General features: G+C 47.0%; 2 protein-coding genes across 25 annotated transcripts in view; both read right to left on the bottom strand.

Annotated features, from left to right (window-relative positions):
* The window catches only part of Madd (MAP kinase activating death domain), a 41847-nt gene extending 17078 nt beyond the window's left edge, over positions 1–24769 (bottom strand). For 2 of the 16 annotated variants that reach the window (XM_050124252.1, XM_050124254.1), the window contains exons 1-22: positions 24407–24764; positions 21273–21415; positions 19925–20491; positions 19293–19596; positions 18829–18960; positions 18371–18484; positions 17141–17221; positions 14541–14719; positions 14000–14235; positions 13737–13893; positions 11056–11159; positions 10805–10971; positions 10234–10358; positions 9729–9868; positions 8269–8370; positions 6457–6559; positions 5603–5789; positions 5358–5508; positions 4914–5111; positions 2258–2358; positions 1484–1567; positions 1084–1242 (exon numbers count right to left, since the gene is read on the bottom strand). In XM_050124252.1, coding sequence (XP_049980209.1) covers positions 1084–1242; positions 1484–1567; positions 2258–2358; positions 4914–5111; positions 5358–5508; positions 5603–5789; positions 6457–6559; positions 8269–8370; positions 9729–9868; positions 10234–10358; positions 10805–10971; positions 11056–11159; positions 13737–13893; positions 14000–14235; positions 14541–14719; positions 17141–17221; positions 18371–18484; positions 18829–18960; positions 19293–19596; positions 19925–20491; positions 21273–21331 — 3450 coding nt within the window. In that variant the 5' untranslated portion in view covers positions 21332–21415; positions 24407–24764. Of the gene's footprint in view, positions 1–1083; positions 1243–1483; positions 1568–2257; positions 2359–4913; positions 5112–5357; positions 5509–5602; positions 5790–6456; positions 6560–6893; positions 6954–8268; positions 8371–9728; positions 9869–10104; positions 10359–10804; positions 10972–11055; positions 11160–13736; positions 13894–13999; positions 14236–14540; positions 14720–17140; positions 17222–18370; positions 18485–18828; positions 18961–19292; positions 19597–19924; positions 20492–21272; positions 21416–24406 lie in introns of all 16 variants that reach the window. The other 14 variants (XM_050124253.1, XM_050124259.1, XM_050124245.1 and 11 more) reach the window with 13 other exon arrangements.
* Positions 24770–25847: 1078 nt separating this feature from the next.
* Nr1h3 (nuclear receptor subfamily 1 group H member 3) overlaps positions 25848–27806 on the bottom strand; it is a 9624-nt gene continuing 7665 nt past the window's right edge. For 8 of the 9 annotated variants that reach the window (XM_050124272.1, XM_050124271.1, XM_050124266.1 and 5 more), the window contains 3 exons: positions 26586–26699; positions 26322–26416; positions 25848–26150 (listed from right to left, as the gene is read on the bottom strand). In XM_050124272.1, the coding sequence (XP_049980229.1) occupies positions 26004–26150; positions 26322–26416; positions 26586–26699 (356 nt within the window). In that variant the 3' untranslated portion in view covers positions 25848–26003. The remainder of the gene's footprint in view (positions 26151–26321; positions 26417–26585; positions 26700–27806) is intronic. The other variant, XM_050124270.1, reaches the window with a different exon arrangement.

The following is a 27806-nucleotide window of genomic DNA, read 5'->3' as shown; positions in this document are numbered from 1 at the left end:
CTGCCATGTGGGTGCTGGGAATCGAACCCTGGTCCTCTGGAAGAGCAGCCAGTGATCTTAACAGCTGAGCTGTCTCTTCAGCCATAAAAATGTTTTAAAGACTTTTTAAAGTATCAGTTATTCATTTTGTACATGTGTGGCCGGGGAGGGTTTACAGATGTGCCATGGCACGCATGTGTAGGCCAGAGAACATCTTTCAGGAGTTGGTTTTCTCTTTTCACCATGAAGTTCCTCAGGTTGTCAAAACTTGAAGGCCTTTACCATCTCCCAGGGTTCCGCATCTTTTTGACAAGGCTTACTATGTAGCAGACTGGCCTCAAACTTAAGATCCTTCTCAGTCCCTTGAGAAGAAGACAGGCATGAGCCATCACAACCAGCTGGAAGGATCTTTTAAATTCTCTTATTAAAACAGTCTGTGTAGACTCAGAGTCAGGCCTCATAACTTGAGCCTCCCTGCTAACTCTTCATCTTATCTCGGACTCCACTGGCTCTACTGGGCACAGACAGACTGAAGACCCCAGAGACACAAATAATCACCAGTGGTGAAAATGACTTCATTTAGATCGTGTCTTCTACTGTCCTTTATAGACAAAAGGACTGAAAAGCCCTTGTGGAGAATATCTACTGAGTGCATAGGTAACGCTATCTAAAGAAGCAGGAGTGTGCTACAAAGCAGAGGGGTGAGGTAAGAACTGAGTGATTGATTTCATCTGGGTATGGGGGGCACACACTTGTAATCCCAGCACTTGGGAAATGGAAACAGAAGGATCACAGGCTTGAAGCCAGCTGGGGTTGCACACAGTGAGATTGTTTCAAAAAAGAAGAGAAAGGAGGGAGAGAAGGAAGGAAGGAAGGAAGGAAGGAAGGAAGGAAGGAAGGAAGGAAGGAAGGAAGGAAGGAGCCATCCCAGCAGCAGAGGACCTTTCCTCCCTTTCCCCTGCGGCACCAGGCGCGTGCTCAGTTCACACTGAATCACACCTCCCACCCCACCTTTTTCTTTTCATCTTCTCTTAACTTCTCATTCTGTTGTGAACCACTTCCTCTCCCATTAAAGAAAGTCTTCTGTTAATGAATAAAGCTTACAAAGATGGTGCTTGTGGCAGAATTGGTTTCAATTTCACTATCAGACAGAGTAGCCCGAGAACTTGTCAAGTGGGCACTGCCTTCTCCTTCTGGCCCATCACCTGCATTGCTGCTCAGGTCGCTGTCTGCTCCAAGGGTCTCTCCAGAACTGTTACTCACCTAGAAAGACAAACAGCAGTGAGGGACAGTCCAGAGGACTGCCAGTGCCAACTAGAACCCTATGCTACTGAAAGAATCATTTTTCAGGTGTGTCAAACAGCTGCCCCCAGTCCCCTTTATGAGATGAGTGACCTTCTGCGCACACACCTGAGAATCAAGCCAACCTGAGATTAAGAACAGCCTCCAAGGGAAGGACACCCACACCTCACCCACAAAGAAGCCAATGTGGTATCCCCCCTACCACGGTGCTAACTTCAGAATCCTGACTTGAGCTTCGGATCATAACAGCTGGATTCACACCAATGACAGAGTCTTGATCAGTCCTCTGAAATAAGGCAAGGGAACATTGCTTCTAGAAAGATCCTGAGCAATGAATTCTTTTCTTAGCTGGAATATATGTAACTTATACAATGAAATACCACATTAAATAAATACATACTCACTGTGGGAAACAAAAGAAAGAATAAAGAAATAAGAATAAGCCATAAATCTACTACCCAAATTAATCTCTATTTTTAGTATATTTCCTGTTAGTCTTCTAGTCTTTTCTAGATATATATTTTTAAAACTAAACTGAAGTTGGGCAGAGTAGCACACATCTTTAATCCTAGAATCTGAAAGACAGGGGCAAGCAGATTTGTGGGTTCTAGGCCATCCAGGGCTACACAGTAAGATTCCCCCCGACATACATATGTAACTTATGTGTATGTGTGTGTGTGTATGTATGTTTAATTATACTATGTTGCTAAATTTTTGAAAACACAATTGATAGCAATATTGCATTCCTTGGTTCTATTATATTTATTTAATTATTCCCTATTATTGGTTATATTTAAGATTGTTTCCTTCTTTTGTTTACTGTAAGAAATATTTTGAGGATTAGGATATAACTTAGTGTAGTCTTTACCCAGAATATTTACACTGAATTTAATTCCCACTGCTAATAAATTATATATACATATATCTTTGAGATAGTAGTTAAGTCCTAACAGCTTTCAAGAAGGCTATCACAAACCTGGGAAGCAGATGCCAGGCTCACACCACTGTCTGCGCTGATCTGGGACTTTTTCTCCTCTGTTTCACCAAGGTCAAAGACAGGCTTGATTACCTCCGGCCCTGAGTAGGGGAAGACTTCTGTTATTCAGTGCACAGAAGCTTGGGGCAGGCTGGTGAAGGGAGTAGAACTCCTCACATCCCAGTCACTTCCCAGGAACTGCCCCTCCCCACCACTGGGAACCACGAGAAAAGTCCCCAGAAGCCTTAAGAACCAAATAGTACATTAGACCTGGCCAAGGGTTTCTGCAGCCATCTTCCCAACCTGAGAAACTTCAGAGCAAATCACCCTAACACAAAACATCCTACAAACTAAGTCAGAGTTCCACCTGTGCCTGAGACTATTATAGTGTTCCCAGGATGCTCAGTGATTCTTGACAAAGGTGTCCAAAGAAGTCAGAAAAGGTTAGGTCAAAGGAAAGAAAGAAATACTGTTTCCTTGGGCACTGCCTACCCCCACCCACACCATCTACATTTGAGACAAAAACAAAAACAAAACAAAAACAAAACCCCAAAAATATTTTAACTCACCCACCCCCTATAATATCGCAGAAGGACAGAACGACAGGAAGCAAGAACATGTGCCTAGGCAAGCTACTAGAGAGAGCTGGGAAGCTACAGACTCAACACAGAGGGACAGCAACCATCTCTGCCAACTACACCCACAGGCCTAGAGTAAAGGTGAGGGAGGTATCAGCCAAGGAGGGTGCCCCACCAGCTCTCCAACACCTGATTGCTAATGAAGGTAGGGGCAAGGAGCAGCTTACCAGTCACACGCCTGGGATTCACGCACCACCTGCCCCAAGAATCCTCTATCCTGTCTTTACAACTCTTCCTCCAAATACCACCCAAAAACAAATTTGGGGTGGGGCTGGCAAAGGGAGCCCGCCCCAGCTGGGCCTGGGAAGTTGGCAGGTATGGGAGACTGAGGGGCAGGAAGGGGCATTTGTTCCTTACTCTGTTTTTCCAAAGCCTTTTGCTTTTTCACTTCCTGGTGCTTGTTCCACAATTCTACCCCAGATGCAATGCAAGCAGGAGAGAGAGACAGAGAGTCAGAACTTGTCAGATTGTCAGAGGACCAGAGACCCCCCAACCCAGCTCATTCTGTTTCCAACACTAGATTATCAGTTAAGAGACACAAAGACATCTTTGCTTGGGTAGGGTTGCCACCCCCATCCCAAATCATGAACTGAAGCCTCTAAATTTCTAATCCTATTCCCAATGTAAACACTGCAGAATCTTTGAGCTGGAAGGGCTCTTCATGAAAGTGCTTTATTCTGTATGAGAAACTGGACCCTGCTGGAGACGGATCAGCAGACTCCCAACAACACACCATGATCTCTCTGCCAAAGGAGCTGAGCAACAGCCACACTTACAAGTTACAGATAAGAGACAGTCACATCAAGCAGTCAAAGAATTTCAGAAACGAGCAGAAATTCACTTGACACACTGGATTGGACAAAGGCCAGACCATGCATTTGAGTAGCATTCCTCCTGTTGCTACCAAAAACATAAAACAAACAAACAAATCAATTTACCCTCAGAACTATGGCCTGCTCAATCCAAAGACCCATTCTTAGACACTATCTAGGAAAAATGCTTCCAGTAGACACAAATGAGAACAGAAAAATGGCCAAGACTAGCTCTTCAGTCCAACAAAGCACAGGGAATACCAATCCTTGCTTTATTTTTTTTCTTTCCTAGAAGGAACTTCAGAGTTTATTTAGTATAATCTCTTTACTTCCTAGATGAGGTGATAGACATTCTGATGGGGAAGTGATCTGTCCAAGAAAATTCAAGACTTTCAGGAAAACAGTGTTTGTTTCTGGAACATTGTGTCGAGCTTTACTACTGCTTCTAGGAGACTGTCTGCCAACCAGAGACCTGGAGCTGTCCTAAGAGGAGACTGTCTGCCAACCAGAGACCTGGAGCTGTCCTAAGAGGAGAGCTGCTTCTCCTGTGAGAATGCTGACAGTGGCTAGAGGCTGGCAGAGAAGCATCGGTTTAGGACGGCAGAGAGCGAGGACCTAGAATCAAAGGGAAAGTAGCTTAGAAGACTCCAGGTCAAGCAGGAGTGAGCCCAAGACGCGACGCCAGAGAGAAAATGGAGGAACCCTGACAAGTTTTGAGTCTGAGTGGAAAGACAAAGAAGAGTCTGCTCAGAAATGCATGGCCTGGGAGTCCAGGACCCAAGCACGCTGGAAAGGAATTCATCTCAGAGCAGTATAATGCTGGGGTGGGCGGGGGCTAGATGGTCATAATTTTATATCCCAAAGATGTACCTATAAATTCCCTAATAGTTTCCAGGAACATGTTTCTCTATGTGAAGAAATTCAGAGGTAAATAAGAAAGGGACAGAGAACATAGCTCAGACTCCCTGCACTGCATCACACGGTCTCTAAGCAAACTTCACTGTTCCTCAAAGACGCTGGTGAGGTGGCTGGAGAGCATGCAGGAAGACAGACACAGACAAGAAAATGCTGCTGGAAGCGGATAAACCCTCCTCTCTAAAAAGCAAGCATGGGACAAGAAAGTCAGGACTGTGGATGAACTGAGAGGAAGGAAAGTTATTTAAGAAGCCAAGACCACTTGGACATAGCGAACGCAATGGTGCATACCGACAGACGCTACAAAATTCTCTTCTTTTAGACTTCTTGTGTCCAGCTCCTTAGGACCCTTCCCTGTAGCACTTGGTGCCCGAGGACCCAGCTGAGGGACCCTTAGCTGTGCCATAGCTTTTGGGTCACCCCGCCCAGCCAGACCAGGATCCTTGTCCACAGGGGTCTCTGTTGGGCTTCTCTTTCGCTTGTCTGGTTCTGTGGGAAGGAACAAATACAGAAAGTGGCTAAAGGAGGCATCCATCAGACAGGGGTCAAGTCAGGAAAATGAGAGGGGAGAAGCCAGAATGCCAGGGGATGTGGAGCAGTTAGTACATGGAAGGAAAAGCTAAGGCCTTGGTCTCCATAACAGGAAAGGATTTCCTACATATAAACACACCAGAAAACAATCCCAAAGAGAGACAGTAGGGAACGGCACTGAGAGACGACACGTAGAATCCCTACCTTTACTATAGTAGTGGGTCTGGGCAATCTCCAAAAGCCCAAAGATGCTGGCCATGCCACCCAGACCTGCGTGGGCATAGGACTGCTCAAGACTGAGGACCGTGCACTTGAGGAGGTCTAGCATCCCCTTGTACACCTTCCGACTGATCTCCTGCAACAACAGCCAGGACCCAGAGCTAGCAACTTTTCTTAACTTCCACATCTTTCTGCCCCGTTGATTCTGACTCTGCAGCCCACACACTTACCACATCTTGGATGACATCCTGCCGGGCATCATCCTCGGACTGCACTGCACGGTTCAGTTTGCTCAGTACAAAGACTCGAAGCTGCTCGCTCTCTAGCAGCCGGCGTACCTTTTTCATGTTGAGCCAGCCCACGCCCTGGCCATCCAGCACACTGTGCACCACTTCCTTCAGGAACTGTTGGTTCTCACTACAGGGCCCACAAACCACTTCTATGGTCATCTGATCCTTGGCAGAGCATCCCCTCTTTCACCAGTCAAGATGTTTACCCCAGGGTAAAGGATAAAACCAAGTCTCCAAAAATGGCCACCACATCTCTATGCCCCTAAGGATCTTGTCTGTCAACTTCCCACAATCTTGCAATTTCACCTTTCTCCACACTATAATACTGTTGCCTGGGGACTGGTTAGAAATGGGCAGGGGTGGCACACGCCTTTAATCCCAGCACTCAGGAGGCAGAAGCAGGTGGATCTCTGTGAGTCTGAGGCCAGTCTGGTCTACAGAGGTACAGAGTTAGTTCAGCCAGGGCTATGCAGAGAAACCCTGCCTCAAAAAAAAAAAAAAAATAGAAAAAGGGTGGGGGAGTACCGACCAAAACTGATTAAATATACTGCTCGCCCCAGTTTTGAGCATCCCTCAAAAAAAAAAAGGAACATTATCTTATTAACACTACCTGAAAACTGTTCTGCTAGTTGAGTGTGGGGGTGCATGTCTGTAACCCAAGTACTGGGGAACTGGAAATAGAGATCAGTTCAGGGTCATCCTCAGCTACATACTGAGTTTGAGGCAAGCATGGTAGGCAACATGAGACTGTCTCAAAAAATAAAACAAAACAAAGCTGCCCTGCCATTTATTACCTGGAATTGCTGGACCGGCCCTGGGGTGATGGAGGCTCTCTCTTCACGGTCGGACTGTGTCTGATGACAGATGACTTCTGGTCCACCAGGGCCCTCCTGTTTCCTACAGTAGGGAAGGCAGGAATGAGACGCATCACGGGCACAGTCCGGGGCTCACATCATCGTATCCACACCCATCCTCCGGAAGGTCTGCACTGGGTGCAACAGAACAGCACACACAGGTAGGAAATAGCCATGGCAATGTGCAGGAGGTAGGGATGGAGGTCAGGCCACTCCACATGCACCAGCAGCATGCCCCATGGGCTGCATGGGTGTTGTGGGGGACAGGCAAGGCAGGTCACTCATGTGACGTTGCTTGCTCCAAGAGGAGGCCCTCAGGCAGGCAGAGAAGATGCTAGGGGGAAAAAAGTCATGCACAGCTCACGGGGAAGACCCACCTTCACCACTCCCAGGGCCGGCTTCAGTAACAATCTCCATTAGAGTATTTAGCCCAAATACTGGGACAAAAATACACAATTAGTAGGTGTACCACAGTACCTGAACCCCTGTACCCCTTGATGGAGCAGTAAGTCAGATCATCTGAGCACTCTCTCATGGAAAGTGCGAATAACCTTGGTTCTTGGGCACATCAAAGCTGGAAGCCACGTGATCAAGAGACAACCAAGGCTCTAAGAAAGCCCATTCTTAGGCCTGGGACCTCTCAAAGCCAGGGGCAAGGTAAATGACACAGAAGGCCTTCATATACTAAACAGGCACATGCATGAAAGAAGGAACACTGTTTTGTGAATTATCTAGCACAGGGATCCTGAGGGGCTCTGGGTACCCACAGGGAGGAGACATCTTGCAGATGCTATCATGGGAAGGAAGGGTGCAGTAGGAGGATGGAGCATGGGTAGAAAGGCTAAGTGCAGCACATGAGATGAAGCATCGCATGCAATGAAAGAGTTTCAATTACTCTTCCCTTCACATGTACCAGATAAAAGCCAGAGAGGCCAACACACCTTTCTATCCCTAACCCACCCATCACTGTAGCAATGCTAGTTACTGTTCTGTGTTACTAACCTAACTTCCTTTCACCCACCTACCCCACAGCCCCACCCACTAAAGAATACTCCTGAGGCCCCACTATCTCTAGCTGGATATGACGGGAGGTCCATGCCCATAATCTTAATGCTAGGGAGGAGGACTCTAAGTTTGAGGGGCTCTCCACAGGAAGACCCTGTGTCAATAAAATGATTATTTCTCACTGTTCCTACTACTATAATTAAATATTTCAGTACAATATCCACAGATAACAAACAAAGGTCAAATTAAATTGAGAAAAGCCCCTCAAGCTACAAAGATCACAGGTGAAATTAAAATATGGTCTGACCCTAGAAGCCAATCAATACCACTGACAGACTAAAAATTAGCACGAATCCATAGTAAATGGCTAAATTCTATAAACACTGCTAGTCTGCCCATAATTCTCCTGTGGACCAGCTCCTTGGCGAGGAGTTTACCCAAGTTCACGCAGTGGGAATCTGAAGATGACTGAGCTAGCACACACTTCTTTCTGATATGGTCCTCCTCAAAGCAGAAGTAATCCTACGCGGCTATCACCTACTGATGTAACAGGGCCCCTCCAGCTACAAAGGTGATTTCTATCTGCAACCACTTAGCGCCTATGGTGTGCAGTGAAAGCCATGATAAGCAATATGAGGCAACAGCCTGGTCCAATGACTTGTGGTACACATGGCTCCTGACAAATACTTAGATGTCTGACATGTCTCTCAGAGAAACCTGATTTGACAAAGGAAAGGTTGTAGCTACCTTTCAGGCTGGGGAATGGTGTAGTCTTCTCTCGGGCACCTTTGGTGGGCAGTGTGAGGTTTGAAAGGCTGAAGCTTGTACTATGGTTCCGATACAGGCTGCCTACAAAGGAGAGGGTATGAAAAGCCATGAGCTAATGTTGGAGGAGAAGCTGCTTGTTCGTCCCAGCCACCCAGAACCAAAATAATCTCACAGAAACTGTATTAATTAAAACACTGCTTGGCCCATTAGCTCTAGCTTCTTATTGGCTAACACTTACATATTAATTTAACCCATCTCCACTAACTGTAAAGCCACGTGGCAGTGGCTTACCGGTATAAGTTTCAGCATGTCTGACTCTGGCAGCTCCATGGCTTCTCCTGACTCCGCCTTCTTCCTCCCAGCATTCCGTTTAGTTTTCCCTGCCTAGCTCTGTTCCCCTACAGTTTTGCCATAGGCCCAAAGCAACACATAGACAGAAGGACCTCCCATACCATTTCCCCTTTTCTGTTTAAACAAAAAAGAAGACTTTATCTTTAACATAGTAAAATTACATATAACAAAACAGTTATCAATTAATTAGGAAAATCTCCCTTAAGGGAGGGGCAGCATGCCACCAGCCCCCCCCCAAAAAAGCTAAACTTTGTGTCTCTGTGTCTCGAATTCCTTTCCACCATGTTGGTGTGCCAAGGTAAGAGGACAAATGTTCACAGCATCCTAGTACAGTAACAGTTGTATCATCTTCACCTCTCTTAAACAGCACCCCAATGGCTTGATCAGATAACCTCTGCTTCACCTCTTTTAAACAGCACCCCAATGGCTTGATCAGATAACCTCTGCTCTATCATAGAAAAGATGCAGTGTAATTTAGGGCGAACAAAGAAACAGCCAGGTCTGCTCAAAATCCAGTAATAATTTTCTCTGATATGTAAGTCTTGTTTACTGCTAACACGGCATGAAAGCTGGTGGTTCGTCTGCCTTTGCTCTGATTGATATTCCTACCTGGACCTAAGGACACCTACAACTACAGTCACCCTTTATGGCAGCCCCCATCAGCCCCTAGTCCATCTGCAGTCCTACCTCTCATGATCCTACCGCTCATCTGTTAAAAGCAAGCATGAAAACCTGCTGCATATATATTTCAAACATGTTCACTACTAAAGCTCCTTACCAGGCAAAGAAGACAGCTGATCAAAACAAATTTGATTAAATATATGACTTATAAATTTAATGTTTAATTTTTGTCTATATTGTCTGAAATAATATGTAAGTGGATTAGCGGTATGGCACAGTGGGTAAAGGCACTTGCTACCTACCACTCCTAACAACCTGAGATGGATCCTGAGGAGCCCCAGGGGAGAAGAGAACTCCTACAAGTTGTCCTCTGGCCTGATATCCACCTAGCTCTACAGCTCAAGTGCTAAGCAACATGTACCAGATAGAAAATGAAGTAGAAGAATGAGAGAGCTTGAGGTACTTACTAGCAAAAGACATGATGCCCCCGAAGCCCTCGGTGCTGTTGTTGGAGACAGTGGAGTTGGGAGAGCTTGCTCGGGAGTCTGACTCTGCATCTGAGTCACTTGCCAGTTTCAAGCTGTTGGGCCGCAGCAGCTTTTGAGCCCTTAAATGCACAGTGGCACCCATGAGTCCCAGGCAGGAGTACTTAATCTTGGGAGTGGACCTTATGCTACACTGCAATTGCTGTTCTTGTCCCATTATTCCTAAGTCCTTAGTTCAAAGAACTACCCTCTGGGGATGGCAGGATAGCAAGAGCATTCCAACTGAGTAACCCTCACCCGGGGTCTCTGCAGTCAGGTCCTTCAGTCACCCATCTAAAAGGGATTCCCAGGCTCTCACCGATTGCCACCAACATGTTGGCTGAATCGGGGAGTGTAGCTTTCCCCCTCCTCCTCCTCATCTTCCTCAGGGGGGAAGCCATATTGGGGCTCGAAGTATGGATTGCCATAGGTTCGCTGGCACACTGACCCCTCTTCAGTCTCTGTCTGTCTCCTGTCCACAGTAGACTTGCAAATGCTGGGAGGCACAGGAGTGAGGGACTTGGAGCTGCCTGCTGTTGCCTTATCATCCATCTCTGTAGAATCAGCATGTTCCTAGGGGTCACATTAAATAAAACATGGTCACCTGATACCCTGTCTCAGTTCAATGGAACAGACCAGGTCTGTCAGATTCCCAGCCTAAGACGTGTACGGGAGAAGAGCCACAATAATTTGATCTCTGGAAACTATGGAAGCAGATACTAGTGACAGCTTAAAGGAAGCCCGATGGGCCGGGCTGTGGTGGCGCACGCTTTTAATCCCAGCACTTCGGAGGCAGAGGCAGGCAGATCTTTGTGAGTTCGAGACCAGCCTGGTCTACAAGAGCTAGTTCCAGGACAGGCTCTGGGGTTAAAGCTACTTCTCAGAGGCTTTTAGTCAGGAGGTCACAGAGAAACAGGGACATGGGAAGGAGCAGTCGAAGGGCTGCAGTCAGGCTTTCCTAACAGATGGACCAGCACCTCACCATCCCCCCACGTCTCCACGTCTCCACCTCCACATACAGAGTGGGCACCATGGACGGTAGCGCTAGGGCTCCAGCGCAGCGGGGGATTTTCCTGAGAGCTCTCGCTGTCTGGACCGGGCTCCTCTCCCTCTTTCTGGGTCTGCAGCTCATCAATATGCACTTCGCTGGCATCTCCCAGGGCCGCATGCGTCAGAGGATCCACATCTAGCCAGAGAGACAAGCACCAATCACCTCAGCCCCAGAACCCAACCCCTGTTAATAATGGCCAGTCTTCCCAAGCACACTCACTGGGGGTATCTCCATTGATGTCACATTTCATCATTTCACTGACGAAGTCCCCAAGGGAGGAGTAAGAAGAGCTCGAGTCATCATAATCCATGCTGTCACTGCCACTGCAAGGTAAAGAGAAAGGAAGAGGGGCTGTCCCAGAAGACTCCGGTGTTATGGCTCTCCTTGGACCCACATGGTGGGAGAGAACCAACTCCCTCAAGTTCTCCTCTGACCTCAGCATACACACAGGGCCACACAAATGCAAACACACACACACCATAAATTATTTCAAATTTTTTTTTAAAGAAAAGAAGCTTAAGATGTAGCTGAGCTGGTAGAATGCCTGCCCCCATGCAAGAAGGCCTAGGTTCCTTTCTAACTCTGTTCAGTGCACTCCTCAAGCACCACAACTGGGGAGTAGAGACAACAAAAGTTCCAGGTCAGGGGCTGGAGAGATGGCTCAGTGGTTAAGAGCACCGACTGCTCTTCCAGTGGACCCTGGTTCAATTCCCAGCACCCACATGGCAGCTCACAACTGTCTGAAGATCCAGTTGCAGGGGATCTGACACCTTCACACCAATGCACATAAAATAAAGTTAAATAAACCATAAAAAATATTTAAAAAAAAAAGTTCCAGGTCATCCTTAGTCATTTTAATCCAGCTTAGGACACAGGAGGCCTTTTCTCAAAATAAAATGGAAACAACAACAATCAGAAAGGGGGGGACTAAAGAATCCACAGTCTGGGCTGGAGAGATGGCTGAGTGGTTTCAGCACTGGCTACTCTTCCAAAGGACCCAGGTTTGATTCCTAGCACTCATAATGGCAGCTCACAACTGTTCCAGAAGATTTGACACCCTTACATAGACAACACCAATGCACATAAAAGAAAAGAAAAGAAAAAGAACCCACAATTAGTATTTAGAACCCCAAAAAGGGGAGCACAGTCAGCTCAAGGCTAGGGTACAAGACAAAATAAGGATGTCAAGGAAGGCAATCAGAGCTGATTAAGGTGGCTTATGCTGTTATCCCAGACTTCGAGGTAGAACTGTGTGAGTCTGAGGCTATCTTAGGTTACACAGTGACACTCTGTCTCAGCATATAAAAACAGACAAAGGACTAAAGATATGCTTCAACAGTTAACAGCACTTGCTGCCTCCAGCAGACCCAGACCCTGTTCCTAGCACCCACATGGACATCTGTAACTTGTTGTGGGATATCTGTACTGTGTTGAGAAATATTACTTTGATTGGTTTAATAAAGAGCTGAATGGCCAATAGCTAGGCAGAAAGTATAGGCAGGACTTCTGAGCAGAGGGAGAGAAAGTAGGAGAATCTAGGAGCATAAGAGATGCCAAGAGACATGGAGGAAGCGTGATGGGTGGTGGTGTGTGACCAAAACGTAGATTAATAAAAATGGGTTAGGTTATAAGAGCTAGTTAAAATCAAGACTAAGCTAAGGCCAAGTTCATATATTTGGTTATAAGTCTCCGTGTCACTGTTTGGGAGCCGGTTAGCAGTCATTACAGTGACTCTAGGTTCAGGGGATCCAATGCCCTCTTCCTCCCACATCAGGCAAGACACTTAAACACATAAAAATAAAAAATTAAGGGGCTGGAGAGATGGCTCATTGGTTAAGAGCATTGCCTGCTTTTCCAAAGGTCCTGAGTTCAATTTCCAGCAACCACATGGTGGCTCACAACCATCTGTAATGAGGTCTGGTGCAATTCTTCTGGCCTCCAAGCATACACGCAGACAGAATATTGTATACATAATAAATAAATAAATATTTTTTAAAAAAAGAGTACTGGCTGCTCTTCCAGAGGTTGAGGGTTCAATTCCCAGCACCCACATGGCAGCTTACAAGTGTCTTTAAAAAAAAAAATAAAAAATAAAAAAAAATAAAAAATAAAAAATTAAATAAATAATAAAAACAAAACCCACAAAAAGTAACCTACCAAACAAAGGACTGGGGATGTAGCTCAGTAGAGTGCCTTCCTAGCAGATAGGAGGAACTGGCCGCAGTTCCCACAGCACACAAACTGAGTGGTGGTGGCACACACCTTTAATCCCAGCAGAGGCAGGAGGATCTCTGTGAGTTCAAGGCCAACCACTCTACAAGGACAGGCTCTAAAACTGCTGGGAACTCTGTCTCAAAATCCCCCCCAAAAAAACAAACAAAAACAGAAGCAAGCTGGCAAAAAAAATTAAAAGCAAAATAAGAAGGGAAGAGTGGGAGGAAGAGCTGCGGTGACATGACCAAGACATATTGCATATATGTGTAAAACTGTCAAATGATAAATTTAAAATATTCATAGAAGAAGAAGAGGAGGAAGAAACGGGCTGCAGAGATGGCCAAGTGGTAAGGAGAGCTTGCCACATAACCGTAAGGACAGCTTCAGATCCGTAAGGACAGCTTCAGATCCCAGCACCCAACAAACAAGTTAGGTGTGCCACAAACTCCATTAACTCAGTTACAAGGAATGTGAAACCCTCTTCTGGCTTACACACTCACTAGAGAGGAAATCCACAAATATATTCACTAGATGACAGACAAACAGACATGCACATGTAGGCGCATGCGCGCTCTCACACACACACACACACACACACACACACACACAATCAATCTCTGCAAAGCTTCAAAGACTCACATCTACAACTGTATGACATTTTTCCTCCTAGCGTGAGGACTGCTCACCTGTCATCGGTGGGGTCAGAATCAGAATCACGTTCCGGTGGCCCACTCAGGGCCTCAGCCAGCTGAGAACTGCCGTCGTAGACTCGATAATGGATGGGCTGCAGCTGGTGAGCATACCACTTTGGCTTGTCCCCAATAAGGGCTGGATCAAACATATCTACCCAAAGAGGAGAAGCAGTGAGCAATAAGGAAAAGAAGTGGGGAAGTGAGAAGCAGTAAAAGGAAGAGCGGACGCAAAAGAGGCCCTCAAGGGGTGGACTCACTGTTGTGAATCCGCTGAAATGCATAGTTAGAAGGGTTTAGGATCCATTCTCCAAAGTACTCCACAGCTTGAGTCCTGGCCAGTTTCTCAGCAAAGGGAGTCTGTCGGGGACGTGAGGCCAGAAAGGAGCCAGCTTGGAAAGCTACCACAGGTCGGGGGAAGAGTCGCAGGGTACGTGTGTGCATCTGAAAGCCCTGCAGCACGTTAGCAGAGTTGAAGAAACGGACCATGGCCACTCTGGGAAAGAAGGGGGTGGTGAGATAATCCAAGACCCATATCCTGTCGTTAGGCTATGACCCAAGGTCTTAGACTACCTCCTGACACCATTGTTTAACAGGTTTCAACCACCATGGGGTGAGGTCTTAACCAGCAGTCTTGCTCTTCATGCTGAGAGTGTTAACTATTTCTTCTCCTTACTTTTGCTAAGGTAGGAAATACAACCAAATATCACACACATTTTATATAAAGTAAATCTGGCTCTGAGATGTGGTCTCCCCTCCTCAAGTGAGCAGAGAAGCAGACTTAGGAACTTGTGCTCTTACCTCGTTGCAACATCTACTGAGTCGACATCATTGCCATAAATGAGTGGATTGAACTCGGTGGAAGGCGTGGCCTGAAGGTCGCCAGAAGGCCTTCCCAAGAGAAGTGGGATCTCTTGGCCCTCGTGGAATTTCTCCAGATTAAGAATGGGCTGGGTATTGAGACTCATGCTGGCCAGGGCCTGGGAACAAAAAGTCCTCACTTAAGACAGGTTCTCACGCAGTTCCTCAGTTCCTAGGAAAGGGGGTGTTTTAAAGTCTTCTACCTGTCATTCTCTGGTCACAAAATTCTCTACGAGGAACTGTGCTCATCTGAAAAACCAAGGCCAACTCATTCTAGAGTCTGTATCTTTGAAAAAAAAAAGAATCCAAATAATTTAGCTTTTAGAAAATAGCCAGAATTATGTAGCTGTCCACCTTAAGTCAGCAAAGCTCAAGTCATTTTAAATAGAACTTAAGTCCAAGATAACAGTTTCCATTTATGTTAGCCAAGAATGTGATTTTCAAATTGAAAAGAACAAAGAAATAAGAACAAGTGAACTGTAAAAAACAGACCTACCCGGACAAAACAACAAAAACAAAAATCAAAAGCCAGAGCCTTATCTGGCAGTGGTGGCTCGGCCTTTAATCTTAGCACTTGAGAAGCAGAGACAGGCAAATCTCTGAGTTCAAGGCCTGCCCGGTCTACAGAGAAAGTTCCAGAACAGCCACACTTTGCCTCTGAAAACAAACAAACAAAACAAACAAAAAAACCCTAAAACACAAAATCAAACAGAACAACAACAAAAAACCCAGAGCCTCACCAAAACAGCCACAACTATGAAAACAACTCCCCGCAAACAAAATGACAACAGAGTCTCAGGCCAGGTGGGGTGTGGTGGCGCACGCCTTTAATCCCAGCACTCGGGAAGGCAGAGGCAGGCAGATCTCTGTGAGTTCGAGGCCAGCCTTGGTCTACAAGAGCTAGTTCCAGGACAGGCTCCAAAGCCACAGAGAAACCCTGTCTCGAAAAACAATTCGAACAGTCTCAAGTCCCCAACTTAAATTAGCCCCTGAGAGACTCTCCAAGAAGCACCCTGAAGACTACTACTGATCTAAACCATTAGTGTTTCAAAGTGGCTGAGGAATCCCCTGGGCTGGTGTCACACTGTATTTGGAATCAGCACATCTGGGTAATTCTATGCTAATGCTGCTGGTCCATGCCTACACAGTAGTAAGCTGGCATAAATTCATATAGACTCGCTCTTCACATCCTTCCCCCTCCCCCATGCCCTCATTCCGAGATAAGGTTTCATTATATAACCCTGGCTGTCCCGGAACTCACTCTGTAGACCACGTATGCCAGGCTGGCCTGAGTGATGGGACTACAGGTGAGTGCCACCACACCTGACCGGAAGCATACATATACATAGTATCATGTGCAAAGCAGTGTGACAAACAGTGCGTTAAAAAGAACCCTTTAAAATTCATCCTGCTGGCCGGGCAGTGGTGGCGTACACCTTTAATCCCAGCACTCGGGAAGGCAGAGGCAGGCAGATCTCTGTGAGTTCGAGGCCAGCCTGGTCTACAAGAGCTAGTTCCAGGATAGGAACCAATAACTATGGAGAAACCCTGTCTCGAAAAATCCAAAAAAGATTCATCCTGCTGACTTTTAGCTGTTCCCCATTTGGGAGTTCATCCTCGTGGGTCCGCTCCTAATCATTTACGGCAAATGGATGTCACCCATGTTCCTTCTTTTGGGCGCATGCAATATGTTCACGTAACCGTGGCTACACACCCGAGTCTGTAGATGTTAGCACAGAATGAGAGTTGGTCGTGTCCCTGTGTCTGTCACACTATGTCCCACCAAGCAGCATCCTTCTCTAGTCTGGTCTAAATGTCTTGGGGAACATCTGTGGCTATGTAGGATCTATGCAGAGGGGGAAATGCTTACTTAGTATAGGGTTCTGTGCCCATTATCTGTCCAAAGCAGTGGGAAAGTCCCCCTGGTGTATTTCCAATGTATCACACCCCATTTGTCAGCTGGAGAGTAAAGTCACAAAGCTCCTAAAATAATCCTAGACCTAAGTATAGTGTTACAGACCTATAGCCCTGGCTCTCAGGGGGGCTGAGTCAAGAAGATCTGGAGCTTGAGATCAGTTCAGGCTACAGGGCAAGACCCTGATCAGTTCTTGCTGCTTCTGCAACTATCTGAATATGTGCATATTTTTAAAAATAAAAAAATTATAATTCTAAAAAAAAAAAAGATTCATTCTGCTGCACAAAATTTGGATATACTTCTCCTTAAGCCCGTTCAAGGTAAAGAAAATCTATTCCACATGAAGGTTCTTAGACCCACTCCCTTCCAACAGGACCCTGATATCATCTATTACTTACTTTATTTAAGCATTTTATGACATTTTAATTCATACTGTGTTGAGTATGTGGACATGTGTGGGTGCATGCGTGCCACAGCGCGTCTGTGGAGCTCAGAGAATAACTTCCGAGAGTAGGTTCTCTCCTTCTTCCATGTGGGTCCCAGTTGTCAGAGTTGGTGGCAGGCGCCATTATCTGCTGAACCATCTTGCAGACCCTTCCCCTGCTTTCCTTCATTCCTCACCTACCTGCTTCAAGTGTTTTTTCAGCTCTAATGATTCCGGTTCTGGCAGGACAGGTAGCACTTCTGCATTGGTAGGGGCAATCACCTGCAGCAGAGAAAGCAGAAGAAGCCATGACTTTAGAAAGAACTGTCTAGGAGATCTGCTTACATAAGAGCAAATAACATGCCACAGGGAGATGTGATAAACACAACTTCATCACATGTTATCCATACACACGAGAGCTATGCAGACATACATGAGCTACGTCCACATGCCTGAAAAGAAATACACCTAACATTGATGACTATATCTGAATATTATTATGTTATATTTTCTTCTTTACATTTACTTTATTTTTGAAACTTACTTTTATTATTTCTAATTATGTATATGAATGCAGGTGCTAGCAGAAGTCAGAGGTACCAAATCCCCTAAAGCAGGAGTTAAAGAGGGCTATGTGTCACCTGATGTGAGTGATGGGCATTGAACCCAGGTCCTCTGAAGAGCAGTCAGTGCTCTTAACTGCTGAGTCATCTCTCTAGCTCCTATACTTTTCTTTTTCTTTTTACTGTATTTGTGTTTAGAGGGAGGTGGCATTCCATGTCCCATGTATGAAGGACAGAGGACAACAGGGGTGAATTCTCTCTTTCCACCATGTGGACACTGGGTATTGAATTCAGGCTGTTAGACTTGGACGCAAGAGTTTTTTACCTATTAAACTACCTTGCTGGCCCGGCCCTATACTTAATTTTATTTTCTAAAATTTAATAATGAACACAGAGTAGGCTTTCTATAAGAGTTTTAATATACTCACATTGTGGAATGCTAATATAATTTTAAATATGTGCTGTAAAACAGTTTCTTACTTGAAACTTATGGGAAGCTATCACCTGATTATCTATCTACATTCTATATAATGATATATACAAAAGTAACCATCATGGGGCTCTTTGATTATCTGCAGTACATATAATGACATATATGAAAATAACCATCACGGGGCTCTTTGATTATCTACACTACATATAATGACATATATGAAAATAACCATCACGGGGCTCTTTGAGCATGTAGAAGGAGCTCTTAATTTAGGGCAGACTAAATTCTATAGCCAATGGCCTATCTGCCTACTAAACTCAAAGCCACATTAGAAAAAAAAAACTGTTTTAATAAGTATTATAATAGAAATAACAGTTATCACACATAACTGGGCCTAGAACATGATCCTATCTAAACCTTAGTCCCACGCCTCACCCTATTGCTGTCCAGATCCACTAGCCACACATCGTCAGGCATTTTGAAGTCTAGCTTGTAGAGGAAGAAGCTGGCAGGAACTCCAATGATGTACGGGGTCGGAGCCAAGAGTAGCTGCGGAAAAGATAAACAAAGACAAAGTTTATTGAGGGCATGTAATAAAGTCAGAATTTTTCCAGATAAGGTGTTCTGACACCCTTTCCCAAAATTCTAGCAACTAGGTACTTGCAAAATTTAGAATTTTTCAGATTTTAGAAAGGAAACAATACATTTCAGAATATTAACACCTATTATCATAGGCAAGGAGCCTATGATCACTAACTCTTACAAGCGAAACTACAAATAGCATAGTTTTACCATACAATCAGTTCAAATCCACCCAAAACTTCAGACCGGTAAGTTATATGGGGCAGAGGAGAAGCCGGGGCAGCCCAGCAGGTAGGCTCTGTTGGACTCACCTGCTCAGCTGACGCCATGCAGGTAGGGAGCAGTGGGATGACGGGAAACATGTACTCCAGCGGGTAGATCATTGCCACAAAGGCCATCACAGACATGGAGAGCGCGTTGTAGTCGCGAGACTGTAGCACCACCTGCCACACCACAAATCACCCAGCACGGTAAAACAGCGCCCGGCACCCCAATCCAGTGTCAGGCTCGCCAAGCCTGCGGCTGCTCTGCCACTCCCTCTCGTGGGACTGCATACTGACAGAGAATGCTGGTGTCCCCGGGAAGGAAATCAGTGTAACACAGGATACTCAACTAAGCATTCCACTTGATATCAATATTCAGTTCATGTCTACCAAATCCCTGCTATATACTGCCATCCTGGAAATAAAAAGATGATACGGACGCGCAGTGTCTGTCCTCTGCAAACTCACGACCCAGCTCCCAACAGGTCTAGGTCTACAGAACTGGCCCTCACCTTGTGCTCCAGCAGGATGCAGGTTAGCACCTGAAGACAAGCGTCCACGCCCAGAAGTTCCAGGGGAAGGTGGAGGGGGAAGTCTACTAGGGTGAACCGAGAGGGGTCTGGAAGAGCAAACGTCAGGGCTGGCTGCAGCTCCTGGGGTAGGACCTCAACGTCCACTCGCTTCTGCCCAGAAACAGGTACTGGCGAGCGCAGCAACCGGTAGATCCAGGCCTCAATCTCTCGAAGGTCATGCAGAAGGGCGCTTGACTTTTCCTCCACTAGCAGTGATCCAGTAAAGATTCGCCACATAGTGTCCCTGAGGAGCACACAGCAAGACTCAGACAAACATCACCAGCTGGTACTGCTGCAACCCAATAAACGACAATAATAACTGGAAGAGGCGTTCTGTTAGGAAAGCCCACTCTCTAGTCTCAGAGGGGACCTGAGGTACACATAACAAAAACAGGCACACAACGGTATATGTAATAGAACTCAATGTCATGCCCACCAGCAAACATCAAACCCCTCAGCCATAACAACAGTAGGTGGTCAACTCTCAGCAGTCTTTAGATTGGGACCACAGACTAATCATGTTAACATCTGAATGCTTCCCCTTTCCTCTGCGCATAAGCAGCAAACCATACCTCTGAACGCCGCGTGGGATGCCCAGTTTCTTGCCTAGCAACCGTTCGCTACAGCAGTCTACCAGGCGCTTGAGAGTATACAGACACTCTCTGAAGGTCGAGAAGAAAGGATAGTGGCTGAGCACACACAGGGATGTCAGGGTACTGTTGCGGGAGCGGCTGCCCACTTTTGCACGGCGTTTGCCCCGAGGAGACTGGTTCACGTCAGGAGTGGAGTCAGCACTAGGAGGCTGCAAGGCTGAGCCACTCTCTGAGCTCTGAGTGCCAGCCTCCTTCCCACGGGGTCCTGCTCTAGCTTCGGCCTTTTCCTTGGGCACTCGCTTCTGGAAGGAGCGGTAGAAGTTAACACAGATGCCATAACGGGTGACTCCAGTGTCCTTGTCAGTCAGAGTGAAGACAAAAGAGGTGTCATCGCGAAGGCTCATGCGTCGCTGCCGCACGCTCAGACATCCCTCAGGCTGGCAGAAGAACACCACATCTGGGGGCAGGGGAAACTCAGGGTGATCCTCTAATGGGTACCGCCGCAGCAGTTCGGGTGTCTGAGCCACACTGTCGCTGCTTGGGTGTCTGAAGGACAGAAAGACAGGCTCAGCAGCCCAAAAGCATATACACACTATCACACATTAACCACAATCAACAAATAAAGCTCGAAGATACTTTCGGATAAAGTGAGCTATTATCGGACCTGGATATCTGGGGACTTCTCGCCAAGTTTTACTGGCGGATTGGAGAACGCACTGTCATGAAAGCGCTATCTTGAAAGTTTCAACAAGGAAATCATCACTAACACCCCAAAATGATCAGTATCTTTCAAAGTACCTCGGCTAACAAATTACAAGAATATATGCAGGTGGAGAAGAAAGAAGCAAAACATACTTTCTCCTTTTTACAAACTGTGAAAACATGGCTATAAAAAGTATATTCCAGCTCGTTAGGTTTGGTGGCAATTACCATTACCCACTGAGCCATTTCACCTAACCAAGGATGTGAGTTAAAAGCGGAGTTTTGAGCTGAGTGTGGTGGCACTTGCTTTCAGTACCAGCGCTTGGGATGCAGAGGCAAGTGAATCTCTGAGTTCAAGGTCAGCCTGGTCTTTAGCAAGTTCTAGGTCAGCCAGGGCTACACAGGAGAAATCTCATCTCCAACAAAACAAAACAAAGCTGAGATCTGCTGTCTCTGTCCAGACTGATATTCTTACACCACCCAAATGTATGACTTTTCCTACCAACATCAATGTTCCCATCAGGGAATAACAATGGGAAGAATAAGCTATGCAAAGCAACATGAAAATAAGGTCAGGACATTGTGGCCACCCCAGAAAACAAGATAATTCAGTCTTCTTGGTTACCTTGCCCCTACGATCACTAGATAATCAAGTAATCGAGGGCAGAACTTCTTTTGCACCATGGTTCCAATTTATCAGTTCATTGCAGAGAAACTTCGGGGCACTGGGCGAGAAGTCAGCGTTCCCAGGAGGAATTCTGATATAATCTGAAAATCCAACAGGGGAAAAGTACTGAGAAACATACCCAGCTAGGCTGAAGGGAGCCACCCTCTCAGTTCCGTCCCAGCCAGGGCACAGGTCAGAAGGCTTCCGCTTCATCACTCAGGATAGAATCTGACACTTGCGTAGACTGGTGGCCGTCTAGGTTTATGGGTTCCCAGAGTCAGCTTTCAGGTGGAACAGGGTTGAGGGATATAGCTTACTGGTTGAGCTAAGACTGCACAAGGCCCCAGTTTCCATCTTTAGCAGCACAGAAAGGAGAAGGCAGAGCTGTAGGAATAGGCTCAGCACTGCTAACGAGCTCATCTCCAGCCTCGGTCCTGGGGCTCTGCTTCTGGAAACCAGACCTAGACAGTCTAATCTAGACTGAATAATTATGATAACAGGAGTCGCTGTCAGGGCTACTCCAGCGATCAAGCCAAACCAGACTCTGAACAGCACTAATCTGTGCTTTTACATCTAGATGGAAACTGAATTATTCTGTCTCACTAAGCAGCTTTCATCTTGATGTGGAACTATCATATAGACCTTTCAGTTAATTGCACTCAGACGGGTAACAACAGCTGGATCTCTAGGTCACATGATCTCACATGAAGACCGGCTATGTCCCAACTACATCATCTCTAACCAGTTTTTTTCCTGGTTTTCTCTGTAGCTTTGGAGCCTGTCCTGGAACTAACTCTTATAGACTAGGCTGGCCTCGAACCCATAGAGATCCACCTGCCTCTGCCTCCCGAGTAATGGGATTAAAGTCCACTGCCCGGCCTAACCAGTTTTCCCAGTACAAGCTAGAAAAGGGGCCCCAGCAACTGCTATTACCTCTGCCCTTGGTGCTGAACCAATAGCTCTGTCTGGTTTTGGGATCTGAAAGTAAAACATGTTCCCAGGGGTCTTTCTCTATCTCACAGAGATTATGAATTAGGGACTGAAAATACTACTAGGTCTTCTGCAAGTACAGAAGAGGTGTGCAGGAAAATTTCTAAATATATTAAAAACTAATTATTACCTAGGGCCAGAGAAATGGTTCAGCAGTTACGACCACTCCTGTCTCTTCCCAGGCAGCTGTCTATGACATATATTTCTAAATAAAATGTTTTTCTCCCAGATTTCGCTTCTATGGCCACACTGAGACTATGTTCACTGTATGCATGCATATGTGTACACACAATCCTGTTACACTACTACACACACCTAAACACATTCCACTTCATTTGCTGTGTCCACTCCCATACTGCAGACACGGATATTACCTGTAATACTGAGGGCACATTTGATTTAGGTAGTGAGTTCTTTTGACCTCTTCTACCCATAAAGAAGATCTATTTACAATACCTCTCGTGTCCTCAAAATACTGTTCCTCTTTCCCCCTTGCTCTCAATAGAGGACCCATAGGTAATAGGATTCAGTTTTGTCTCCACAGCGACGCTGACTCCAAGCACTATTTATAGCAGAGCCCCTCCCCTGCTTGGTGACCGAACAGTGTGCTAGCGGCTAATACTCCAAAGTTAGCCATGGCCCATAGCACTTCATTCTTCCTAACCCTGGAGGCTCCTATACCCTTGGCAGCACTTATAGGAATCAGGTTATCTTCACTTTAGCGTTTGTTTGCTTTTTTAAATCCCACTAGCAGCTTTTAAGAGGAATCGCTCTTCACACCAAGTTCCTGAGCATGCCACACGCTCAGTCATTTCTAGGGTTCATCACTCTTAATAACCCCAACTACCATGCTCATTGCCATGAGCTTACTGCAGAAGTGGGTCACCCCGATAGAGCGGCGTGCCCCTTCTCCTAAGAAAAATGAAAGAGAAAAACAGAGCTATGAAATGGGATATAGACAAAAGTCATGTGTTCTATATAGAAATATCTAGCTATCAACAAGACCCATATACGGCACCTTATCACAAAACAGAATTTGTAGGACCTGAGTTGTAGGCTGTCTTTGAATGAAGGTTTATACTGAAAATCAGAAGCAGCATCCTCTAGCTAAAATCCCAAAGGTGGTGTAGAAGTTTTCTCATACTAGTAAGTTAGTTACAGGGGCCTTTCCAGTATTGGTGAGATAAAGCCCCTCTCCCACCGCACGCCAGTTACCGTATTCTACTCCTTCATCTCCTTCCAGAGCTGACTTTAGATACTCAGACTACAGAGATAACCAAGGCTGTTCTCCTTCTCTGCCTTCCCCACAGACGCTAAATCCTCTAACGCCACCTATAACTCATGCAGTCTTCAAAACCAGCCAGGATCGGACTCTGCCTCTTGTTTCAATTTTATTTACTGAGGTGGAGCCCCTTGCCTGTCCCACTGTAGTCCAAATTTCTAAATGTATTCCTTTTTGCTATAATCCTACATCACCACCACGTCTGGAAACCACGGATCTTGTGGTAATCTGTCTTTTCAGCCTACAATGGCCATGCCACCAACCCTGTGGGTTCATCCCTCAGTTGAGGCAGGATCTCATAGTAAAAACCACAGGAACTCGACCCAAGGACGATATGACATCTTCGCTGACGTGAGCACGAAGGGAGGCTTCCTCTCCTTCCTCCTCCTCCCCAGGCAGTGACCTTGCAAGCTCATCAGCAGACTGGTCCAGCGTGGGGGAGAACTGGTGCAATGAAGCCAGCGATGGTTAGGACAGAGGAAGGAGGAGAGGCGAGCACGAGGAAGAACTGAACTGCCGGGGAACGGAGGGAGCAGTTGCAGAAAGATTAAATGGTGTGCCTGGTCTTCAGCAAGTCAATACTGAAGGACGAAATGTAAATATATATGTATATATTAGAGAATCAAACGTGGTTCTTCAAACGCTAATCAAAAATAAGGCGTGCGCACGCACGCGCACACGCGCCAGGCGCTGGCGCCTTCCTCGGGCCCGGGGCTGGACAGCTCCTCGCCCCCACCCCAGAACCCGGCGGGCGAGCCGGCGAGCGGCGGCGCTCAGCGCGAGCCCAGCCCTGGGCACCTGGGCAGCGCGGGCGCCCCACCTGGACCCCGCGGCACTTTCTCCGCAGGCTCCACGCCCCCTCGCTCGCTCCTTCAGGGCCGCCTCACAGACCCGTTCCTCCGGTAGCCGCCGGTTCCTCTCAAAGCCCCACGCAGGGCTCCCCACGGCGCGCGCTCCCCTACCTCCCAGCTCAGAAGAACCTGTCGGGCCCGCCTGCCGCCTCCCGGCTTCCGAGCTCGGCGCCACGGCGAGCAGGCGCCAGTTCCGCGTCCGCACCGGGGGTGCGACCCACTCAGACCTGCTGCGGGAAGCGGGCGGCTGAGGGGCCCGGGCCGTACCATTCGCCGCGGGGAACAGGGCTGCACCAAACCGAGCGGCTACGCACACCTATCGCCGTGGGAGTGGGAACGCGATGGGAGGCACTGGGCTAGCCCAGTGCTGGTAGGTGCCAAGGGGAGGACCCAAAGGAATACATTTTGTTTTGATTACTCAAACGGTTTTTAATTCGACTTGAATATAGAGCCCGTCTTGACGAAACAGTGTTTAATATGAAAATACTTCGTAAGATAAACTGCCCCTAAGACTTTCTGACAGTTTCTTCAAACCTCATCTGGGTCCCCCTGCACGCTGTTTGGACGTGCCCAGCCGGCCCGGCAGGAAAGCCAACTAGAAGGCCGGTGGACTCAACCAATTCTGTATGGCGGGGACGCTCCGGGCTGACGCTGCCAGGGCTGCACCTACACCAAGGTAGGGGAACGAGAACGGTGACGCGAGGCCCGCTGGGAAATGGAGTCCAGTCCTTTTGACAACTCAAACCCTGGTCATCCTCCACCGAGCCTCCAGGGACTTTTCTTTGAGTCCCCCGGGCCCAGAAACCGAAGGGAAAGATTACCCAGCCCTGAGTCTTTACGGCTGTCCTCCTTTTTCAGATGCCAATGTTAAAAGTAAGACGTTTTACACACACACACACACACACACACACACACACACACACGTGAAGTGTACCGCTAAGTTACCGCTCCCTCCCCCACCCCCACAGTAAGAGCACCTGCTCCTACCTGGATAATTAAAGGGGAAGGTGCACCTAAACCCAAACACTTCTCTTACGCCGTGGACCTAGTGAACAGAAAATGTCATCTGTGATTTGCCCCTCTGCTGAGTCTGGAGGCAGATCCTAATGGACACAGGTTCCTCCTCCACAGCACTCCCGCCCAGATCCAGAAATTTATTTCCCTAGTTCTGTATTCATCTTGGCCTTTCTGTTCCAAGTGCCAGACTTGTTGGTGAAGCAGCCGGGCTGCAGAGTGATAGTGGAGAATTTCTTTGGGGCCCTATGGGGAAAAACAGGAAGTGGTAGAGGCAAGATGGGTAGGCCCGTGCAAAGTGGCCTACCTGGCTAGTTTATTTGGTTGGGTCAATAAGGTCTTCAGATGGTGCACAATGTTAGTAGGTCCCCAACTGGCCAGCAGCCACAAAACACCCAGCCCTTTGACTCTCCTTTAATGCCATACAAGGATCTCCTTCTCGGGGGGGCCCCCAGGAATGTTTGCCCTTCTCAGTCTGCTCCACCTCTAGGAAGCAGTCAGTAAGCCTCCGTAAGTGTTGCTCACAGCGCAGAGGACATGGTGGAAGGACAGTCATTCGTGCACATCCCAGATCTCAGACAGAAGTGGGGGAAGTTTTTTGTCCTGTAGGCGAAGTGCAAACACTTGCTCTGAATGGACGCTGCTCAAAGTGCGGAGGCTCACCAATTTCATCAGCATCCGTGGGAACATCAGTCGGTCCTGAAAAAAAAAAAGAAAAGAAAGGAAGGAAAAATCTAGCTGTTGCTCTTCCCTAGAGAAGGTGAGATTGGCAGGGAACCGCCCCTGCTAGGTGTAGGCAGAAGTCTGAAAGAAAGTGGACATCAGAAAATGGGCCTGAAGAGCAGAAGGAAAGGCACTGGGGAGACTCACGTGGGGGTGGTTGATGGAGACATAGGCATGCAGGGCCTCCACATATGTGTGCTGCAGCCTCTCCACTTGGAGCTGGTCCTGCACGTTGGGCCGGTCTATAGGTCACCAACAAAGTTGAGGAGCAGGTCTGGCCAAGGTCTTGGTTCCATATCCCAAATCACAACTCCCAAATAGGGCCGTGTCCCATCCCACCCTACCTCTCATCCACAAGTAACCCAGCAGGGCCCTTTCTTACTCAGTTTCCCTCTCGCCCCTCCTCCGCACCTGCAGAGAAGATGCTGATGGCGATGAGCAGAGCAAACTCGGCGTCGTTCAGCTGCAGCTCATTCATGGCTCTGGAGAACTCGAAGATGGGATTGATGAACTCCACCTGAAGCCCTGGGGGAGAAGAGCGGGGAGAATGTCCTCCAACTCAGTGTGGGAATGGCTAAAAAGCCGCTAAAAGCTCTCCAGGTTTCTGCTACTCAAGAACAAGCTTCTCAACTTCTCTGAGTCTCCTCTGAAATCCGAGTCAGTGCACTGGGATTGGTAGCGCAGGGATGTAATTCCAGCGCTTGAAAGACTGAGGCAAGAGGATTCCAAGTTTCAAGCTAGTTTGGATCACATAGCAAGATCCTATCTCAAAACAAAACAAAACAGAAACCTGTTGTGATGGTGTGAAGGCTACTTGACCATCAACTTGACAGACTCAGAAGTCACTTAGAGAAACCTCTGAACACATCTGTGAGGGACTGAATACAAAGAAAGCTGAGCACTTGCTTGTCTGTTTCTGCTTCCTGAGTGGATCCCCTGTGACTGTCTCCACCAGGGATTCTTAACTGTGGGGCGTGACCCCTTTGGGGCTAGCATATCAGATATTTACATTTCGATTTATAACAGTAGCAAAATTACAGTTATGAAGTAGCAACAGAATAATCTTATGGTTGGGGTCCCCACGACATGAGGAGGTTTATTAAAGGGTCACAGCGTTGGGAAGGCTACACCATGATGAGCTACACCATCAAGCCAGGAGCCAACACAACCCTTCCTTCCTTTAAAAAAAAAAAAACAAAGGATTTATTTATGCATGAGTGCTCTATTTGCCCGAATGACAGAAGAGGGCATCAGACCCCATTACAGATGGCTGGGAGCCACCATGTGGGTGTTGGGAATTGAACTCAGGGCCTCTGGATGAGCAGCCAGTGCTCTTAACTGCTACGCCATCTCTCCAGGTCCCAACTCTTGTCATGGAATTGGAAAAAAAAATAATGCAGATGGTTATATGATAAAGTATACAGAAGGCTTAGCACAAAAAGTGCTGAATCAAGCAGGGCAATGGTGGCGCATGCCTTTAATCCCAGCACTCGGGAGGCAGAGTCAGGTGGATCTCTGTGAGTTCAAGACCAGCGTGGTCTACAGAGCTAGTTCCAGGACAGGCTCCAAAGCCACAGAAAAACCCTGTCTTGAAAAACCAAAAAAAAAAAAAAAAAAAAAAAAAAAGTGACT

The sequence above is a fragment of the Alexandromys fortis genome, unplaced genomic scaffold, assembly GCF_014885135.2.
Source record: "Alexandromys fortis isolate MF-2015 unplaced genomic scaffold, M_Fortis_MF-2015_v1.1 scaffold_222, whole genome shotgun sequence".
NCBI classification, from domain to species: Eukaryota; Metazoa; Chordata; class Mammalia; order Rodentia; family Cricetidae; genus Alexandromys; species Alexandromys fortis.
Note: the sequence above shows the minus strand (reverse complement) of the source record. Positions and strands in the feature narration are given on the sequence as shown.